General features: G+C 47.0%; 1 protein-coding gene across 2 annotated transcripts in view; it reads right to left on the bottom strand.

Moving 5' to 3' along the window:
* The window catches only part of LOC138657405 (zinc finger protein 585A-like), a 129,193-nt gene that overhangs the window by 10,131 nt on the left and 101,489 nt on the right, over window positions 1-17,573 (bottom strand). For both annotated transcript variants that reach the window (XM_069745170.1, XM_069745169.1), the window contains exons 9-10: window positions 12,237-12,334; window positions 11,997-12,114 (exon numbers count right to left, since the gene is read on the bottom strand). In XM_069745170.1, coding sequence (XP_069601271.1) covers window positions 11,997-12,114; window positions 12,237-12,334 — 216 coding nt within the window. The remainder of the gene's footprint in view (window positions 1-11,996; window positions 12,115-12,236; window positions 12,335-17,573) is intronic.

Below are 17,573 nucleotides of genomic sequence, written 5' to 3'. Positions count from 1 at the left end.
TTTTTGCCGTTGGCTGAGTTCGCCCTTAATAATCGGGCCAGCTCGGCTACCTTGGTTTCTCCATTTTTTGCAATTCTGGGTTCCATCCTCGTTTCTCTTCAGGACAGGTTGAGTCTTCGGACTGTCCTGGTGTGGATTCTGTGGTGGATAGGTTGCAGCAGATCTGGACTCAGGTAGTGGACAATTTGATCTTGTCCCAGGAGAAAGCTCAACTTTTCGCTAATCGCAGACGCCGTGTGGGTCCCCGACTTCGTGTTGGGGATCTGGTTTGGTTATCTTCTCGTCATATTCCTATGAAGGTTTCCTCTCCTAAATTTAAACCTCGTTTTATTGGTCCGTATAGGATTTCTGAGGTTCTCAATCCTGTGTCTTTTCGTTTGACCCTCCCAGACTCCTTTTCCATACATAATGTATTCCATAGGTCGTTGTTGCGGAGATACGTGGCACCTATGGTTCCATCTGTTGAGCCTCCTGCCCCGGTTTTGGTGGAGGGGGAATTGGAGTATATTGTGGAGAAGATTTTGGATTCTCGTGTTTCTAGACGGAAACTCCAGTATCTGGTTAAATGGAAGGGTTATGCTCAGGAAGATAATTCCTGGGTTTTTGCCTCTGATGTTCATGCTTCCGATCTTGTTCGTGCCTTTCATGCGGCTCATCCTGGTCGGCCTGGGGGCTCTGGTGAGGGTTCGGTGACCCCTCCTCAAGGGGGGGGGGTACTGTTGTGAATTCTGTGGCTGAATTCACTCCTGTGGTCACAAGTGGTACTGCAGCTTCTGAGCTTCCTCCCTCAGGTGTTCTGGTGAGCTCGTTAACTGCTTCATTACATAACTCCGCCTGATGCTGCTATCCTTGCTCCTTGTCAATGTTTCAGTGTTGGATCTGAGCTTCTCCTGATTGTTCCTGTGACCTGCTGCTCTGTATAGCTAAGTGCTTTTTGCTTTTTTGTTGCTTTTTTTCTGTCCAGCTTGTCTTTTGTTTTGCTGGAAGCTCTGAGACGCAAAGGGTGTACCGCCGTGCCGTTAGTTCGGCACGGTGGGGGTTTTTTTGCCCCCTTTGCGTGGTTTTGCTTTAGGGTTTTTTGTAGACTGCAAAGTTCGCTTTACTGTCCTCGCTCTGTCCTAGAATATCGGGCCCCACTTTGCTGAATCTATTTCATCCCTACGTTTTGTCTTTTCATCTTACTCACAGTCATTATATGTGGGGGGCTGCCTTTTCCTTTGGGGAATTTCTCTGGGGCAAGTCAGGCCTATTTTTCTATCTTCAGGCTAGCTAGTTTCTTAGGCTGTGCCGAGTTGCCTAGGTAGTTGTTAGGCGCAATCCACGGCCGCTTTTAGTTGTGTTTAGGATAGGATCAGGTGTGCAGTCTACAGAGTTTCCACGTCTCAGAGCTCGTTCTTGTATTTTTGGGTATTTGTCAGATCACTGTGTGCGCTCTGATCGCTAAGCACACTGTGTTTCTGGATTGCCTTCATAACACCTGTCATTAGCAAACATAACACAAAACCCTATGACCAAGACCCTGTGTAACTTGAAACTCTAGTGTGGGGCTCTGTTCTCCTCTTCCTTCTCACAGCCAGGAATGTTCTTTGTCTCCTAAACACATGGGTTTGCTGTATGGGGGGAGATATTAAAGAAGCCATAATGCGACGCCAGTGTATGATAGAAATATGACAGATACATATTTAGAACGTGCTTTGATAGAGCGTCGCTACAGGGCCTTTTGCTAAATGTTAGCACCAAGAGAACTCGAGAAATGGAATTCTCCTAAACAAAGTGGAAGAGCTAGCCAGAGTTTAGACTCATTAGAAAGCTAATTTCAATACAAGATGAGTGATGGGTGTGCCGTTATTCTGCTAGTTTCTCAAACACACTTATAATACTCATAAGTTTTTAACCAAAATGTGCACCCAGGCAGCTAGGGGAGGGTGCATGTACACCAGCCCCTTTAGTGATGGTAGCCTACAAGTATAAGTTACTGCCAGTCAGTCCAGCCTTCAGTCTTGTCTGAGAAGCTGTTGCACCAAGACCCTCTGATGAATCGGGATGTCTGGCTCTGCCCACCAGCATGGTTAGCTAGGATGATCTAAGCAACATGTGAGTGTTTATCTTCTTTAATCCCTGTGTTTTTGTAATTGCTTGTACATACTTTGATTATCTCGTATTGTAAAATCTTTATATACCTTTTGTAAACACTGCCAACCTTTTGGAGTAAACTATAAAATTATTAGTCGTCTCTCCATGTTCTATAGCGAATTTTCACGTGCCTGAAGTTAATTACGCTACTAATTTGGGTTGGCTCGAACCCCTCTGTTGAGGAATCTGAGCTGGTGGCAGAGAAGTGTGTTCTGGGCTAGGTGGGTAAAGCTGGCAGTGATGGAATGGGGTGTTATAACCTATTGTCTGGCTGCGGCCTGAGCATTTATAATTCCCTCGCTGCAGCACGCCTGCTAGCCAGTCCACAGTGAAGCAGCCCATCCGGTGACTAAATTATCCCAGGTATAGTTCTCTGACTGACCTGAGGGTAAAGGGGGCGCCGGAGAGCTGCAAGTTCCGAAGCAGAACTGGAAAGCGAGATATACATAAATCTCTGTAGTTCGTGACATATTGTAGCAGCAGTGGGATAACTAAAATAAGCTCCTGCGGTAAATTGATAGGTCCATAGCCTGGTTTGTGTTTTCATCCCAGTGGTGGGATAACTAAGACAAGCCCCCTGCACATGTGATTTCCGTGTGTCGGCCAAAGGTCACCCCCATCATTAGCCCTCTTAACAACCAATGTTCAGTCATTGGACACCTCCCCCAGTTTGGTGCGGGCTCTGGCGACGAGCCCACACTTTTTCTGACACATGACAGCTGATCTGATCAGCTGACATGTGCCGCTAATGGACGCGGGGAAAACCGCGATCCTCCCGTGGCTGTTAACCCATTAAATGCCACTGTGAAACGCTGACAGCGCGGCAAACACCACTTCTGATCGGCGGTGAAATCATCCCCACCGGTCAGAGAGCCGCGGTTCCCACACTGTCAAAAGAGAGCGTGAGCACTCATCTGTGATTAGAGGTATAAAGTTAACCTCCGGTCACTGGTGACAGCTGATGGGACTACTGATCCCATCATCCGACACCCACTGCCGCTAATTACAATGAGAGCAGGAGCGGCAGATGGGTGTATACATTAGCCCAGTGTTTCTCAACTCCGGTCCTCAAGACCCACCAACAGGTCAAGTTTTCAGGATCTCTTAGTATTTTACAGGTGATAATTTCATCACCTGCTTCAGCATTAACTCCATCACCTATGGAAATCCTGATAACTTGGCCTGTTGGTGGGTCTTGAGGACTGGAGTTGAGAAACACTGTATTAGCCAATCCTGCACTGTAAATAAATAATTTTAAAAAAGGGCATGGATTCCCCTGTATTTTTGCTAACCAGCCAGACAAAACTCACAGCTGGGGGGCTGCAACCCTCAGCTGTCAGCTTTAGCCAGGCTAGTTATCTTTTGACAGCGTGGGAACCGCGGCTCCCTGACGGGTGTGGTTGATTTCATCGCCGATCAGAAGCGGTGTTTGCACCCGAACTTCCTGGTGAAGTCCGTGTTCGGTGTCCATGCCCGAACAGTAGGTGTTCGGTATGGTCGCCGAACTTTACTGTTCGCTCATCTCTACTTGTCACTACTCGTTCCTCGCTCCATCATCAGCATGCTCGTCACTACTCGTTCCTCGCTCCATCATCAGGATGCTCGTCACTACTTGTTCCTCGCTCCATCATCAGCATGCTTGTCACTACTCGTTCCTCGCTCCATGATCAGCATGCTCGTCACTACTCGTTCCTCGCTCCATCATCAGCATGCTCGTCACTACTCGTTCCTCGCTCCATCATCAGCATGCTCGTCACTACTCGTTCCTCGCTCCATCATCAGCAAAATCGTCACTACTCGCTCCATCATCAGCGTGCTCGTCACTACTCGTTCCTCGCTCCATCATCAGCATGCTCGTCACTACTCGTTCCTCGCTCCATCATCAGCATGCTCGTCACTACTCGTTCCTCGCTCCATCATCAGCATACTCATCACTACTCGTTCCTCGCTCCATCATCAGCATGCTCGTCACTACTCGTTCCATCATCAGCATGCTCGTCACTACTCGTTCCTCGCTCCATCATCAGCATGCTCATCACTACTCGTTCCTCGCTCCATCATCAGCATGCTCATCACTACTTGATCCTCGCTCCATCATCAGCATGCTCGTCACTACTCGTTCCTCGCTCCATCATCAGCATGCTCGTCACTACTCGTTCCTCGCTCCATCATCAGCATGCTCATCACTACTTGATCCTCACTCGAGCATTATGGTGTTTGGGATGCTAGTTACTCGGCGTGTATTTTTTTAATGCTCAAGCATGAACTCAAGTCCCCGCCCCGCATGTGTGGTTCATTTTAGACAGCCAATAAGGATGCAGGGATTGCCTGCCAGTCACTGTAATGCCGCAGCCATCTTGGCTGTTCCACTACTGTGATTGGCCGCATAGCATCATCAGGTCTATATAAGACCCGTGACACCATGCTCACTGTACCCGGACACAGGCAGCGTAGGGAGAGGTGCTGGTGAGAGTGAGACAGGATTGACGCTGCGTTGTGAAGTCCAACAACCACCGCCCTTCTTAGGGCTATTAATAATCTATAGTAATACTGCTGTTAGCAGCACTTAGGGAGAGGTTGTGCTGAAGGGATTGTGTAGGACAGGTTAGGGGGAATTTTATGTCCTTTATACTGCAATTGATATTCTTTTTGCTCTTAATACTGCAAATTGTTCTGAGCCAGGAAATATAATACACCATTTATACTGCGGCAGTTGTGCGTCAAAAGCTACAGCCCGACTTGGTTGGATCCTAGTAGCATCGCTATATTTATACTGCAGTCTTATACGTCCATTTCAGGTGAGCAAATTTGCCTTGCTTTATATCAGCTTTTTTTTTTTTTGAGCTGAAAAATTTTATATGGCATTTGGTGTGCTGCAGTTGGGCCTGAAAACACCCTCAAAAATAAATTGTTAAAACAAACACACACACAAAAAAAAATATCGCATTGCTATATTTATACTGCCATCTCATACGTCCATGTCAGTTGGACAAATTTTGCGGGCACTGTAATATGGTAATTTGGCTTGAGCAGTGACATCTTATGTAGCATGTGTTGTGCTACAGTTCGGCCTCAAAATGCAAAAAAAAAAGAAATTGTAAAAAAAATTTTAAAATAAAAATCGCATTGGTATATTGATATTGCAGTCTTATACATCCATCTGAAGCGGGCACATTTTGCCGGCATTGAAATACTGCAATTTTTTTCTGCAGTGACACTTTATATGGAATTTATCATGCTGTACTTGGGCCTCAAACCGCCCCCTCCCCAAAAAATAGTTTGTAAAAAAAACCTGCTATATTCATACTACAGATTTATAACTCCATCTGAAGCGGGCACATTTTCCTGGCATTGTAATACTGTCTGCAATGTTTTCTAAACAGGCATAAATCATACATAATTTAAAATGGTTAAGGCGAATGGTAAGCGAAGGGAAAACGGATGTTATAGGGAGTGCAGAGGTCGAGGTTATGGGCAAGGTGAAACCGTGCCTGATGAGATAGCACAACAAACACACACATCAAGTCGATCTAGCTTTCTGTCACACTTTGTAGGGGCACAAAACGCCACTCTTGAAGCCAGACCAGTGTGAAAAGATTGTTGGATGGATAGCAGATAATGGTTCCAGTCATCTTGCCAGCACCATCCTGTCTACCACATGGTCCAGTCTCAGTAGTCATGATTCTGGATCACATAATCCTCACCCTGATCATCCATCCTCCTACCATGCAGAGTCCCCGGAGACAAGTGATCCCCACACTTGGACACTTCAAAGAGCTGTTCACATTTCCATTTATAGATTCCTCTCGCCCTGATCGTTTCAAGCGGGACATGAGGCAATCGCATGTAATGATGCACAAATATTTCAGCAGCCACTGTCACAAGAAAGCGACACTGTGAAAATGTAATTACTGTCACAAAAGATGGATGATGATGAGACAATTGCCAACAAGTGGTGTTGTTAAGTAAGCAAATCAGGTGGAGGACCAGGGTGCTGAAGTGCAAGACGAAGTGGTGGATGATGAAGTCACTGACCCAACCTCGCAAAATGACACAAAAAAGCAAGTGCAATGACTGGCACAAGATGGAGGCATCAGTGAAACGGCTGGACAGAAATATGACCCTGGCTGCCGCATTCAAGATGGATTGGAGAGGAGAAAGTTTGGTAAGAGGGAGACCGATCAGAAGAGAGTTGCAGTAGTCCAGACGGGAATGAATAAGAGCGACAGTAAGAGTCTTAGCAGTTTCAACGGTGAGAAAAGGTCGGATTCTGGAGATGTTTTTAAGATGCAGGTGACAGGAGCGAGTGAGTGATCGGATATAGGGAGTAAAGGAAAGTTCGGTGTCGAATATGACCCCAAGACAGTGGGCATGCTGCTGGGGAGTTATGGTTGAACCCTCCAGGGTAATTTCGATGTTGGGTAGAGTGAGGTTAGTAGAAGGGAGAAACACAAGAAGTTCAGTTTTGGAGAGATTTAGTTTCAGATAGAGGGAGAACATGATGTTAGAGACAGCAGACAGACAATCCTTGGTATTTTGAATTAGGGTAGGGGTGATGTCGGGGGAAGAAGTGTATAATTGGGTGTCGTCAGCATAGAGATGGTACTGGAACAAATTCTGCTGATTGTTTGTCCAATAGGGGCCGTGTATAGGGAGAAGAGGAGGGGGCCCAGGACTGAGCCCTGCGGAACCCCGATAGTAAGGGGATGAGTAGAGGAAGAGGAGCCGGCAAAAGATACAGTGAAGGAGCGGTCAGAGAGGTAGGAGGAGAACCAGGAGAGGGCTGTGTCCTTAAGGCCTATGGAGCGGAGCATGGTGAGAAGGAGCTGGTGATCCACAGTATCAAATGCAGCAGAGAGATCCAGGAGAATCAGCAGAGAGCAATGACCTTTGGATTTAGCTGTTATTAGGTCATTAGAGACTTTAGTGAGGGCAGTTTCAGTGGAGTGTAAAGAGCGGAAACCAGATTGTAAGGGGTCAAGAAGAGATTTATCTGAGAGATAGCGGATTAGACGGGAGTGGACCAGGCGTTCCAGGAGTTTAGAGATGAAGGAAAGGTTAGAGACAGGTCTGTAGTTAGCCGTGCAGTTCTGGTCCAGGGATGGCTTTTTAAGTAAAGGGGTAATGATGGCATGTTTAAATGAGGAGGGAAAGGTACCTGAAGAAAGAGAGAGGTTAAATATTTTAGTCATATATATAAAAATTGTCTAAGGGTTGTCAGTAACTGAAATCCCGCGTTGCTGATTGGTCGAGGCCAGCTGGCCTCGACCAATCAGCGTTCATAAATAAACTACATACATATAGTAGAACGAAAATAACATGGAGGACAGTGTGTGAGGGAGAGAATAACATGGAGGACAGTGTGTGAGGGAGAGAATAACATGGAGGACAGTGTGTGAGGGAGAGAATAACATGGAGGACAGTGTGTGAGGGAGAGAATAACATGGAGGACAGTGTGTGAGGGAGAGAATAACATGGAGGACAGTGTGTGAGGGAGAGAATAACATGGAGGACAGTGTGTGAGGGAGAGAATAGCATGGAGGACAGTGTGTGAGGGAGAAAATAGCATGGAGGACAGTGTGTGAGGGAGAGAATAACATGGAGGACAGTGTGTGAGGGAGAGCATAACATGGAGGACAGTGTGTGAGGGAGAGAATAACATGGAGGACAGTGTGTGAGGGAGAGAATAACATGGAGGACAGTGTGTGAGGGAGAGAATAACATGGAGGACAGTGTGTGAGGGAGAGAATAACATGGAGGACAGTGTGTGAGGGAGAGAATAACATGGAGGACAGTCTGTGAGGAAGAGAATAACGGAGGCCAGTCTGTGAGGGAGAGAATAACATGGAGGACAGTGTGTGAGGGAGAGAACAACAGTGAGGCCTGGCGCTTGCGCACTGCAGTACTTTGCTCTGCCCTCAACAAGGCAGACAAAGTGCGCCTGCGCCGGAGCCTGAAGACTAGTAGAGGACGTCATCGGATGAAGAGAGGAGGCGCCGGCCTGGACCAGCAGCGGGAACGCCCCTGGGCGAGTAGAATCTAACCTCTTTTTCTCATCTTTTAGGATACATCGGGGGCTTATCTACAGCATTATGAATGCATTACAGAATGCTGTAGATAAGCCCCTGATACCGGTGGGCTTACCTCACCCTCGATTTTGGGGGCGACAGGTTCCCTTTAAGTTTATCATATGGTAAAATAAATGGTGTCTTTGAAAACTATAAGTCATCCTGTAGAAAACAAGCTGTCATACAGCGATAGATGACTAATAAAGTTTTGACTCTAAAAATAAAGACAGGAGAAAAACAATGGCAGTGTGTCCAATGGGTTAAAACATAAATGCAAGCACCAATGTTTATATGAATACTAGATGGTGGCTCGATTCTAACGCATCGGGTATCTACTATATAATCGTCTAATTCTGTCTGTCTGTAATGGAAATCCTGCATCGCTGATTGGTCTCACCAGCTGCCCGCGACCAATCAGCGACAGGCGCAGTCCGGCCGCAAATTGGCGCAGGATTTGAACCACGCTTCGCTGATTGATCGTGTCTGGCCAGACACCAATCAACGATATTGGCGCGGGATTTAAAACACTGCTTCACTGACAATGTATAAATTTTACCCGGAAAATCCTGTATATTCATTGCATTATTCTTAAATCTTCATAAATAAACTACATACATATTCTAAAAATACCCGATGTGTTAGAATCGGGCCACCATCCAGTTACAGTATCTATATATATAATTGTCTAAGGGTTTTTCCGTCTGTCTGTCTGTCCATACAGCGTAATGGGCCCCACAGAGTCCTCCATACAGCGTAATGGGCCCCACAGAGTCCTCCATACAGCGTAATGGGCCCCACAGAGTCCTCCATACAGCGTAATGGGCCCCACAGAGTCCTCCATACAGCGTAATGGGCCCCACAGAGTCCTCCATACAGCGTAATGGGCCCCACAGAGTCCTCCATACAGCGTAATGGGCCCCACAGAGTCCTCCATACAGCGTAATGGGCCCCACAGAGTCCTCCATACAGCGTAATGGGCCCCACAGAGTCCTCCATACAGCGTAATGGGCCCCACAGAGTCCTCCATACAGCGTAATGGGCCCCACAGAGTCCTCCATACAGCGTAATGGGCCCCACAGAGTCCTCCATACAGCGTAATGGGCCCCACAGAGTCCTCCATACAGCGTAATGGGCCCCACAGAGTCCTCCATACAGCGTAATGGGCCCCACAGAGTCCTCCATACAGCGTAATGGGCCCCACAGAGTCCTCCATACAGCGTAATGGGCCCCACAGAGTCCTCCATACAGCGTAATGGGCCCCACAGAGTCCTCCATACAGCGTAATGGGCCCCACACAGTCCTCCATACAGCGTAATGGGCCCCACACAGTCCTCCATACAGCGTAATGGGCCCCACACAGTCCTCCATACAGCGTAATGGGCCCCACACAGTCCTCCATACAGCGTAATGGGCCCCACACAGTCCTCCATACAGCGTAATGGGCCCCACACAGTCCTCCATACAGCGTAATGGGCCCCACACAGTCCTCCATACAGCGTAATGGGCCCCACACAGTCCTCCATACAGCGTAATGGGCCCAAGTGCGGTGAAAATGCAAAAAATAGGGCAATTTCACACTTGTTTTTGTCTGTTTTTTTTTTATCATGCTCACTAAATGCTAAAATGGACCTGCCACTATGATTCTCCAGGTCATTATAAGTTCACAGACACCAAACATGTCTAGGTTCTTTTTTTATATAAAATGGTGAAAAAAAAAATACCAAACTTTGCTAAAAAAAAAAAAAAAAAAAAAAAAAAGCGCCATTTCCCGAGATCCATTTTTTGTGATCTGGGGTCGGGTGAGGGATTTATTTTTGCTTGCCAAGCTGACGTTTTTATTGATACCATTTTTATGTAGATATAACCTTTTGATTTCCGGTTATTACATTTTATTGCAATGTAGCGGCGACCAAAAAAACGTAATTCTGGCGTTTTGAATTTTTTTCTCGTTACACCTTTTGGCGATCGGGTTAGTTCTTATTATATTGATAGATTGGATGATTCTGAACGCGGTGACACCAAATATGTGCATGTTTGCCTTTTTATTTTATTTTGAATAGTACGGGGGGGGGGGGGGGGTGATTTGAACTTTTATATATTTTTAGTACTTTTAAAAACCGTTTTTTTTTTACTTTTGGCATGCTTCAATAGTCTCCCTGTGAGAATAGAAGCTGCAGTTGTCTGATCGCCTCTGCTACATACAGGCGAGGATCAGATCGCTTGTGTGCAGCAGAAATGCTCACTTGCTATGAGTGCCAACCATGGGGCCAGCGCTCATAGCAATCCGGAAGTGACAACCATAGAGGTCTGCTTCAGACCTCTGGTTGTCATGCCGACCCATCGATGACCCATGAACAAGTGACGGGGCCACAGATGGGCAGGATTTCCAACGCACTTCTGGTAAGCGCGAGTTAAATGCCGCTGTTAGAGATGGGCATTTAACTAGTTAACAGCCGCAGGTGGATAGCAATTTCCCCCCAAGGCTGTTGCGGGCACGTCAGCTGTATAGATCAGCTGCCATGTGCCTGGAAAGGTGCGGCCTCCGGCGCTTAGTGGGACTCTAATGGGGGCGTATCATTACGCCCAATGTCGGAAAGGGGTTAAAAAAAAAAAAAAAAAACAACTACTCACCTCCGCTCGTTCTCCCGCTGCTCTGGTCTCTTAATATATCAGTCCTACCTGTGAGTTCGCGCACCAACTCCTCGGCACTAGGGACGCTACCAATCTCCTCTGCACGAGCGCCGTCCCCTCAGCCCGCGCGGCCTGCTGGGACAGTGCTCGTTCAGATGGCAGTGGCGCTAGTGCTGAGGAGATGGCTCGCATGCTCATCTGGGGGGCTCTGCATGCCCCCTCTAGCAGGCGTGTCATAGGTTCGCCACCACTGCTCTAGTGAATACTGGTAGACGCTTAGTCACACCCCTTCAGGGTAAGCCCGGTCTGTGGTGCAGCGGGTCCGCAGCAAGCAACATTACACCCCTTTAAGAAAAAGGGCACAGCAGAGCTCTGTAAGGGCCAAAATACATGCAAACACTGAATACATGAGATTTAAGCTGCCTTATTGCTAAATAAAATGTACTTACAAAAATGAAGGTTCTTAAAGCATAAATTGGCCAATTCATGTGTGCCCATCAACCACGGCAGGGTGACCTCCCTCTGATGGGTCCTATCCTAATATTTATCAAACATGCCTCCCCCAGGGCTACATGCCTACATTTTACATGGCCAGCGGGGAACCAACATTATTTAAAAGCACCCCCTTGGGCTGATGGGAGATTTCTGTCTGTGCACTCTTCCCATCAGCCTCCAGCTGAAGAGAGACCAGAACGCCGGCCTCAGTGTAGGAGGCAAACAAAGGGGACAGGTAGGACGACTCTACATGTGACATCACTCGTCAGCACCAGGCAGAGGCTGCTACATCACCGACATCCATAGGACGGGGAGATTCATAACCTGGAACACAAGCTCAGTCATTTATATGGCAGCACGGGACTTGTGTAAGAAAAATATGGAGGGAAAGGATGGAAGGAATATTAACAAAGGTAAAAGGAAAGTAAATCTGTTCTTTCTAAATATTAAGAAGAGGTGTGAAGGTGGCCCTGTTATTCATCGGTGCACCGCCGGACTGTACAGGAGCAGCCGCGCCATCACCGGACACTTCTGCTGTGAGGAGTACAGCAGATAAAGCTTCACTGCACCGGAGACTCCACTCGATAAAACGTACTGCCGTCATTATTACATACCGGTCATCATCATCATCATCAGTATTATCACCATGAGCCGGTTAATAGCAAATACCTGTGGAAACATCTCCCGGAATCTCCTCCTTCCCGTCACTCACACACGGCTGATCCCCCCTCGTCATCGCTTCTTCTTCTGTCTCATCCTTCACTTTATTGTTAGTCGGATCTTCCTCCTGATATATCAGATGTAACAATCAGCACAATACAAGAAACCACCAAAATCTGTGATCTCTATGACCTCGATCAGAAATGTCCCCCCATACACAGATCCGGTACAGGGCTCAGCACCGTCTACCTGATGATCCTCCGGGATGTTGTGATTCTCCTCCGGACAGTCCTGGGGATACAGAGGACGGGGACATCTCTCTGGTGGATTTCTCCTCCTGGATCCATCTGTGGAGACACAGACTGAATACATCACCTGCCGTGTATCTGTCTATATATGAGACACGTCTCTCAGAACCGGTAGTTCTACGTTCGGCGTGGTGTGTGGAGCCCCCGGTACACAGCGGTTAGTGCCGATCAATGTGCAGAAAGGACAACTAGAGAGCAGGCACCGGGGTCATGGGCGCTTGAGATTTTCTTCTGAAGAGTGTGGCATGATGCTTTCATCTTCTACTTTATAATTGAGTAAGAAAATAACATTTCCCTCTGGATTCCCAATGTGATTTTCTGTTAAGATTAAAATGGAGTTTGTTAGTTATTTTTCAAATCAAAGCAGATATTACATTAAAATTATTCCTAGCAAAACACACAGTTTATAGTGCAGTCTGAGGTGGGATTGTTAGCCAAAGCTAAAAATGGATCCTGCTGGAAGGAAAAGTTTAAGCCATTGGCCTGGGTTCATCAAGCAATTTTCAGCAGAATACAGGAGTAAAATTGTTGCAATGTCGCAAAAAAATATAACTTGTGATGTTTTAAAAGCAGTCCTGGCCTGCTTTGCCAAGTTTTGGAAACGCTGGTGGACCTAGCCGGTACTGGAGTAAACCTGCTAAAAGTCACAAAATGCAAGAGCAGTTTCATATAAAGCTTTTTCTCAGCAAAACCCCACAGTTCTTGATTCAGTTTTCTGATCCAAAATCTGAAGCAGATTCAAAAGGAAAGTAAAATATAAAAGAAGGGCTTTCTGCTCAGGTTGAATCTATTACAGACTTTGTATTAAAAACTGCAGTGTTATTTTTCCTTTAACCCCTTTCTGACATGACCACGGACGGGATAGTACGTCCAGCGCGATCGCGGCCGGGTGTCAGCTGTTTATCGCAGCTGACATCCGGCACTATGTGCCAGGAGCGGTCACGGACCGCCCCCGGCACATTAACCCCTGGCACACCGCGATCAAAGATGATCGCGATGTGCCGGCGGTATAGGGAAGCTTCCCGCAGGGAGGGGGCTCCCTGCGGGCTTCCCTGAGCCCCCCGCAGCAACGCGATGTGATCGCGTTGCTGCGAGGGTCTCACCTCCCTCCCTGCTTCCTCCAGCCCCGGATCCAAGATGGCCGCGGATCCGGGTCCTGCAGGGAGGGAGGTGGCTTCACAGAGCCTGCTCAGAGCAGGCACTGTGAAGGCTGCAGCGCTGCATGTCAGATCAGTGATCTGACAGAGTGCTGTGCACACTGTCAGATCACTGATCTGTGATGTCCCCCCCTGGGACAATGTAAAAAAAAAATTTTTTCAAAATGTGTAAAAAAAAAAAAAAAAAAATATTCCTAAATAATGAAAAATATATATATATATATATATATATATATATATTATTCCCCTAAATACATTTCTATATCTAAATAAAAAAAAAAACAATAAAAGTACATATATTTAGTATCGCCGCGTCCGTAACGGCCCGACCTATAAAACTGTCCCACTAGTTAACCCCTTCAGTAAACACCGTAAGAAAAGAAAAAAACAAAACGAGGCAAAAAACGCTTTATTATCATACCGCCGAACAAAAAGTGGAATAACACGCGATCAAAAAGACAGATATAAATAACCATGATACCGCTGAAAGCGTCATCTTGTCCCGCAAAAAACGAGCCGCCATACAGCAACATCAGCAAAAAAATAAAAAAGTTATAGTCCTGAGAATAAAGCGATGCAAAAATAATAATTTTTTCTATGAAATAGTTTTTATCGTATAAAAGCGCCAAAACATAAAAAAATGATATAAATGAGGTGTCGCTGTAATCGTACTGACCCGAAGAATAAAACTGCTTTATCAATTTTACCAAACGTGGAACGGTATAAACGCCTCCCCCAAAAGAAATTCATGAATAGCTGGTTTTTGGTCATTCTGCCTCGCAAAAATCGGAATAAAAAGCGATAAAAAAATGTGACGTGCCCAAAAATATTACCAATAAAAACGTCAACTCGTCCCGCAAAAAACAAGACCTCACGTGACTCTGTGAACCAAAATATGGAAAAATTATAGCTCTCAAAATGTGGTAACGCAAAAAATATTTTTTGCAATAAAAAGCGTCTTTCAGTGTGTGTGACGGCTGCCAATCATAAAAATCCGCTAAAAAACCCGCTATAAATAGGGATTTTTGGTTACTCACCGTAAAATCCTTTTCTCCAAGACGCTCATTGGGGGACACAGGACTGTGGGTGTATGCTTCTGCCGCCAGGAGGCTGACACTAAGTAAACTTGAAAAAAAAAAAGGAAAAGTTAGCTCCTCCTCCATCGTATACACCCTGACACTGGCTACCAGAGACTCCAGTTTGGTGCAAAAAGCAGTAGGAGAACAAAAAACACAAAAAATAATATAACAGCATAAATACAGAAACTTTATGTCTAGAAAAGATCCTACTGACAAATGTAATCAGATATAACCAAAGCAGCCATAAGGCTACCAGGGAGGGAGCTGTGTCCCCCAATGAGCGTCTTGGAGAAAAGGATTTTACGGTGAGTAACCAAAAATCCCAATTTCTCCTTCGCCTCATTGGGGGACACAGGACTGTGGGATGTCCTAAAGCAGTCCCTGGGTGGGAAAAATCACTCACCAGAAAAAGACAGCCAGATAATGTTTGTCTATAAATGCGCCACTGCCGCTTGAAGAATTCTTCTACCCAGACTTGCGTCTGCAGAGGTCTGGGAATGGACATTATAATGTTTGACAAACGTATGCAGACTAGACCAGGTCGCAGCCTTGCAAACCTGTTCTGCTGAGGCCTGGTGCCGAACGGCCCAGGAAGCCCCCACTGCTCTAGTCGAATGAGCCTTGATTCCGGCCGGAACCGACATGCCCATGGAGCGATAAGCCTCCTGAATGGTCGCCCTTATCCATCTGGCCAGGGTAGATTTTGAAGCCGCGCATCCCTTCCTGCGACCCTGCGGAAGGACAAACAGAGCATCCGTCTGGCGCAAGGGGGCCGTACGGGAAACGTACCTCCTCAGAGCCCTCACCAGATCCAACGTATGGAGAGCTTTTTCTACACGGTGCGTAGGTGCCGGACAAAAAGAGGGCAGAACAATATCTTCATTAATGTGAAATGATGAAACAACCTTCGGCAAAAAGGACGGTGCTGGTCTGAGCACCACCTTGTCCTGATGAAATTGCAAAAAAGGAGGACGACAAGAAAGAGCTGCCAACTCCGATACCCGTCTTATGGACGATATGGCCACTAAAAATACGACTTTCCAAGAGAGAAACATCAAAGAAACCTTTTGAAGAGGCTCAAAAGGAGCGTCCTGTAAAGCCCTTAAGACCAGATTAAGGTCCCAAGCTTCCAAAGGAGTCTTATAAGGAGGGACCTTATGAGCGACTCCCTGGAAAAAAGTCCTGACTTGACGATTAGGAGCAATCCTGCGCTGAAAAAGTACTGATAAAGCCGAAACCTGCCTTTTAAGGGTACTCGGAGCAAGCCCAGAATCCAGGCCTGCTTGAAGGAAGGCTAGAATGTTAGGAACGGAGAAACGCAGAGGGGGCAGCCCGCGTTCTCTACACCAGGAAAGAAACACCTTCCAAGTGTGATAATAAATCCTGGCCGAAACGGACTTACGTGCACTGATCATAGTATCAGCCACTTCTTGAGAAAAACCAGCCTGAGTTAAAACCCAAGATTCAACGGCCAGGCCGTCAAACGTAGGACCTCTGAGTTCTGGTGGTAGATCGGCCCTTGAGATAGAAGATCTGGCCGATCGGGGAGCTGCCAAGGAACCCCGGCTAGAAGTTGTACCAGGTCTGCATACCAGGTCCGTCGTGGCCAATCCGGAGCGATCAGGATGGCCGGCACTCTCTCTGATTTGATCTTCTTGATTACTCTCGGGAGCAGTGCCAGAGGAGGGAACAGATAAGAGAGATGAAATTGGTTCCAAGACAGTACCAGCGCATCCACGGCGATAGCCTGGGGATCTCGGTACCGAGAGACAAAACTGGGCACCTTGGCATTCACCTTGGACGCCATTAGATCCACGTCTGGAGTTCCCCAAAGATGGCATATCTGCAAAAAAACCTTGGGGTGGAGAGACCATTCCCCGGAGGCTAGACCCTGACGGCTTAGGAAATCTGCCGCCCAGTTTTCTTCGCCCGGAATGTGGACCGCTGAGATCACAGAGTGATTTCTCTCCGCCCAGAGTAGAATCAGTTTTACCTCCTGCATGGCTGCCTTGCTGCGGGTGCCCCCCTGGTGATTTAGGTAAGCTACCGCTGTGGCGTTGTCCGATTGAATCCGGACAGGGCGACCCGCCAGAAGATGGTGAAAACGTAACAAGGCTAGCCGGACCGCTCGAATCTCTAAGATATTGATGGGGGTTCTGATTCCCGAGGAGACCAGCGTCCCTGAGCTGTGTGATGGAAGAACACTGCTCCCCAACCCAGGAGACTGGCATCTGTTGTGACCACTAACCAATTGGTTGGGGAAAAGGGCTTCCCCCTGAGTAGAGATGAGCTGTTTAGCCACCAAGCGAGAGCCTGTTTGGTCTGGAAAGACAACCGAAATTTGCGGTTGAGAGAGAGAGGATTTCTGTTCCATGCTGATAGGATAGCACGTTGGAGGGGTCGAAGATGAAACTGTGCAAATGGAACCGCTTCTATGGTTGCAACCATCTTTCCTAACACCCTCATCCTGGACCGAATCGTATGAGGGTATGGTTGTAGCAGGTTCCTCACTTCCCGCCGAAGGGCTAGGACCTTGTCCTGGGGAAGGATAGTTAAGGCTTGAGAGGTGTCGAAGATCATGCCTAAAAAAGAGATTTTTCGAGACGGCCGTAGAGATGACTTCCTTAAATTTACCAACCAACCTAGACGGGAAAGGGTGTCCAGAGTGATGTCGACATTTTCCTTGCAAGACTGAAATGTCGGTCCCTTGATCAGCAGATCGTCTAGTTATGGCAAGACGACAATACCTCGGGAGTGTAGAATGGACACCACAGTCGACATGACTTTTGTGAACACCCTGGGAGCGGAGGCCAGTCCGAAAGGTAATGCCGTGAACTGGAAATGTAGATTGTTTACGGCAAACCGGAGAAATCTTTGATGGAGCGGAAAGATGGGAATATGAAGATAAGCATCCTGAATGTCTACTGAGGCCAAAAATTCTCCCTTTTCCAGAGAGGCGATGACCGACCGCAGAGACTCCATACGAAAGTGTCGAACGCGGACAAACTTGTTTAAGAGTTTGAGATCTAGGATAGGCCTCAC

Source organism: Ranitomeya imitator, chromosome 1 (assembly GCF_032444005.1).
Source record: "Ranitomeya imitator isolate aRanImi1 chromosome 1, aRanImi1.pri, whole genome shotgun sequence".
Taxonomy (NCBI): domain Eukaryota; kingdom Metazoa; phylum Chordata; class Amphibia; order Anura; family Dendrobatidae; genus Ranitomeya; species Ranitomeya imitator.
This window is presented reverse-complemented; position numbering and strand designations above follow the sequence as displayed.